This window comes from Aplysia californica, unplaced genomic scaffold (assembly GCF_000002075.1).
Source record: "Aplysia californica isolate F4 #8 unplaced genomic scaffold, AplCal3.0 scaffold01041, whole genome shotgun sequence".
NCBI classification, from domain to species: Eukaryota; Metazoa; Mollusca; class Gastropoda; order Aplysiida; family Aplysiidae; genus Aplysia; species Aplysia californica.
The window spans coordinates 130,842-133,133 of record NW_004798311.1 but is presented as its reverse complement, the minus strand read 5'-3'; the positions used below and the strand labels follow the sequence as shown (position 1 = coordinate 133,133).

General features: G+C 42.3%; 1 protein-coding gene across 1 annotated transcript in view; it reads right to left on the bottom strand.

Annotated features, from left to right (window-relative positions):
- Window positions 1-685: 685 nt before the first annotated feature.
- LOC106013600 (ankyrin repeat domain-containing protein 50) overlaps window positions 686-2,292 on the bottom strand; it is a gene marked incomplete at its 5' end in the record, with an annotated part of 30,239 nt that continues 28,632 nt past the window's right edge. The window contains 2 exon segments of the mRNA XM_013089774.1: window positions 686-1,620; window positions 1,661-1,770. Of these exon segments, the coding sequence (XP_012945228.1) occupies window positions 1,597-1,620; window positions 1,661-1,770 (134 nt within the window).

Genomic DNA, 2,292 nt, shown 5'->3' with positions numbered 1-2,292 from the left:
ACACAATGATATTTATCACCTCTTGTAGTTTGAAATGTGACTTTGTGTTTTGAATTGTTGTGTTTTGAAATGTTCTCCAATGATAGATTGTGCTGTGCTGTACATAGAGGTGTTGTAGAGATACGTGTTTTTACAGTGGCATGTTGTAGATACGTGTTTTTACAGTGACACATTGTTGCGTGCACAGCGACGTGCCCCCCTTCCTCACACAGACGGAGAGCCAATAAAAAGCTTTCTCTCAACCCACGGGTGTCTTTGGTTGTGTGTGTCTGGTGGTGGGTGGTTGGTGAGTGGTTGGTGGGTGCTCTGGGTCAGTTTGCTCCTTCTTTCCCATCAATCGTCTATCGTCCTTACCTCCCCCGTCTCTTGTCCTTATCTCCCCCGTCTCTTGTCCTTATTCTACTATCTAGTAACACCTTTAGCCTATGGTACTTGTACGACCAATTTGTGTTGCAAGTGCCGTAATACTCTACGGTAGGCTACTTATTCTAAAGTGTTTTTGTTGTGGCAGGAAGACAGTGTCTGTTGTGTAGAGGTGTGGTGTAGCGCTGTGTAAACTGTGTCAGTGAGGCTGTAAACTGTCAGTGAGGCTGTAAAAACACTGACATTGAAGAGAGAAGAAAGAGGAACACTGACATGTACAAGGAGAAGGATTTCATTTTAGAGTGCAGTGTTTTCACAAGAATTTTGACTTCCACAAGTGTTTAATGTAGCTCTATACAACACATCTTGAACAATACAAGCCAGAACACAAGCTACAACACATCTTGAACAATACAAGCTACAACACATCTTGAACAATACAAGCTACAACACATCTTGAACAATACAAGCCAGAACACAAGCTACAACACATCTTGAACAATGTGAGCCAGAACACAAGCCTTTGTCAACAGAACGAAACATTTTCTCCAATCAATCTTGGCACATTCTGGGTAAAACAGAAACAAGTAGGCCTATATTTCTGCGTCATTCGTTAAATTCAATAATGTATAATGATATTTGTAGCAACAGAAAGCACAGTCATATTAGCGACATAGTGGGCGAGTGTCAAACAGATACACGCAGGCCCCTATGTGTTGTAGTTTGGAGCAGCAAAGAACAGCAAAAGAAAATCACCAAATTGTGATGCATGTGAAAAAAGCAAACCATTGAACAGCGTGCATCACTTTGAAATAATGGCATTATGGACACCGTCACCTAGAAATAATCAAATGTTTTCTGGATTATAAATAATATCAAGCAAAAATAGAGACAGGAAGGGAAATGTGAAGGGGGGAGGGGGGGAGAGAGAGAGTGGGAATGAAAAAGAGAGAGAAGGACAAACAGCGTGACAAGCCAGTCACACGATAGTACAGAACTTTGCCTTGGTCACAAGATGGTACAGAACTTTGCCTTAGTCACAAGATGGTAACAAGATAGTACAGAACTTTGCCTTGGTCACAAGATAGTACAGAACTTTGCCTTGGTCACAAGATAGTACAGAACTTTGCCTTGGTCACAAGATAGTACAGAACTTTGCCTTGGTCACAAGATAGTACAGAACTTTGCCTTGGTCACAAGATAGTACAGAACTTTGCCTTGGTCACAAGATGGTCACAAGATAGTACAGAACTTTGCCTTGGTCACAAGATGGTCACAAGATAGTACAGAACTTTGCCTTCTTCCCCGCCCTCTTCCAGTTGTCTTGCACCTCTTTCTGTTTCTCCTCGATCGCTTCCACGACAGACCCGTGGCCCAACTCCTCGGCTATCTCGTACGCCGTCTTGCCTGGGGACGCACACACAAACGCACACACGATATGAGTTGTTGAACAATGACATCATGATATAAAATAATGTATATATAATATGTGTCAAGACGGGGTGGAATCTCCGTTTTTCACACCAAATTCACACGCAGATGTGTTTTTTTATAGATGGGGACAAAACGTGTGGAACCCAAACAAATTATTTTTTTTACTAAAATTGCCAAACTGTAGGAAAACTGCCCGTTTCTTCCATGAAATGATTTTGACGAGCGCCCGACTTCTCTACAATGCCTCACATATGAAATGTCGTACTTTAATGACACAATATAACATAATTTGATAGAATAGAATACAGACAGTTCAATAAAGTTCACGTCTGTTCTATTCTATTTTATTCTATTCTATTCTCAGCACACATACAGCACTTTATCCACAGCCCTCCCACCACTGCAGCGACCACAGCCCTCCCACAACTGTAGTGACCACAGCCCTCCCACCACTGTAGCGACCACAGCCCTCCCACAACTGTAGTGACCACAGCT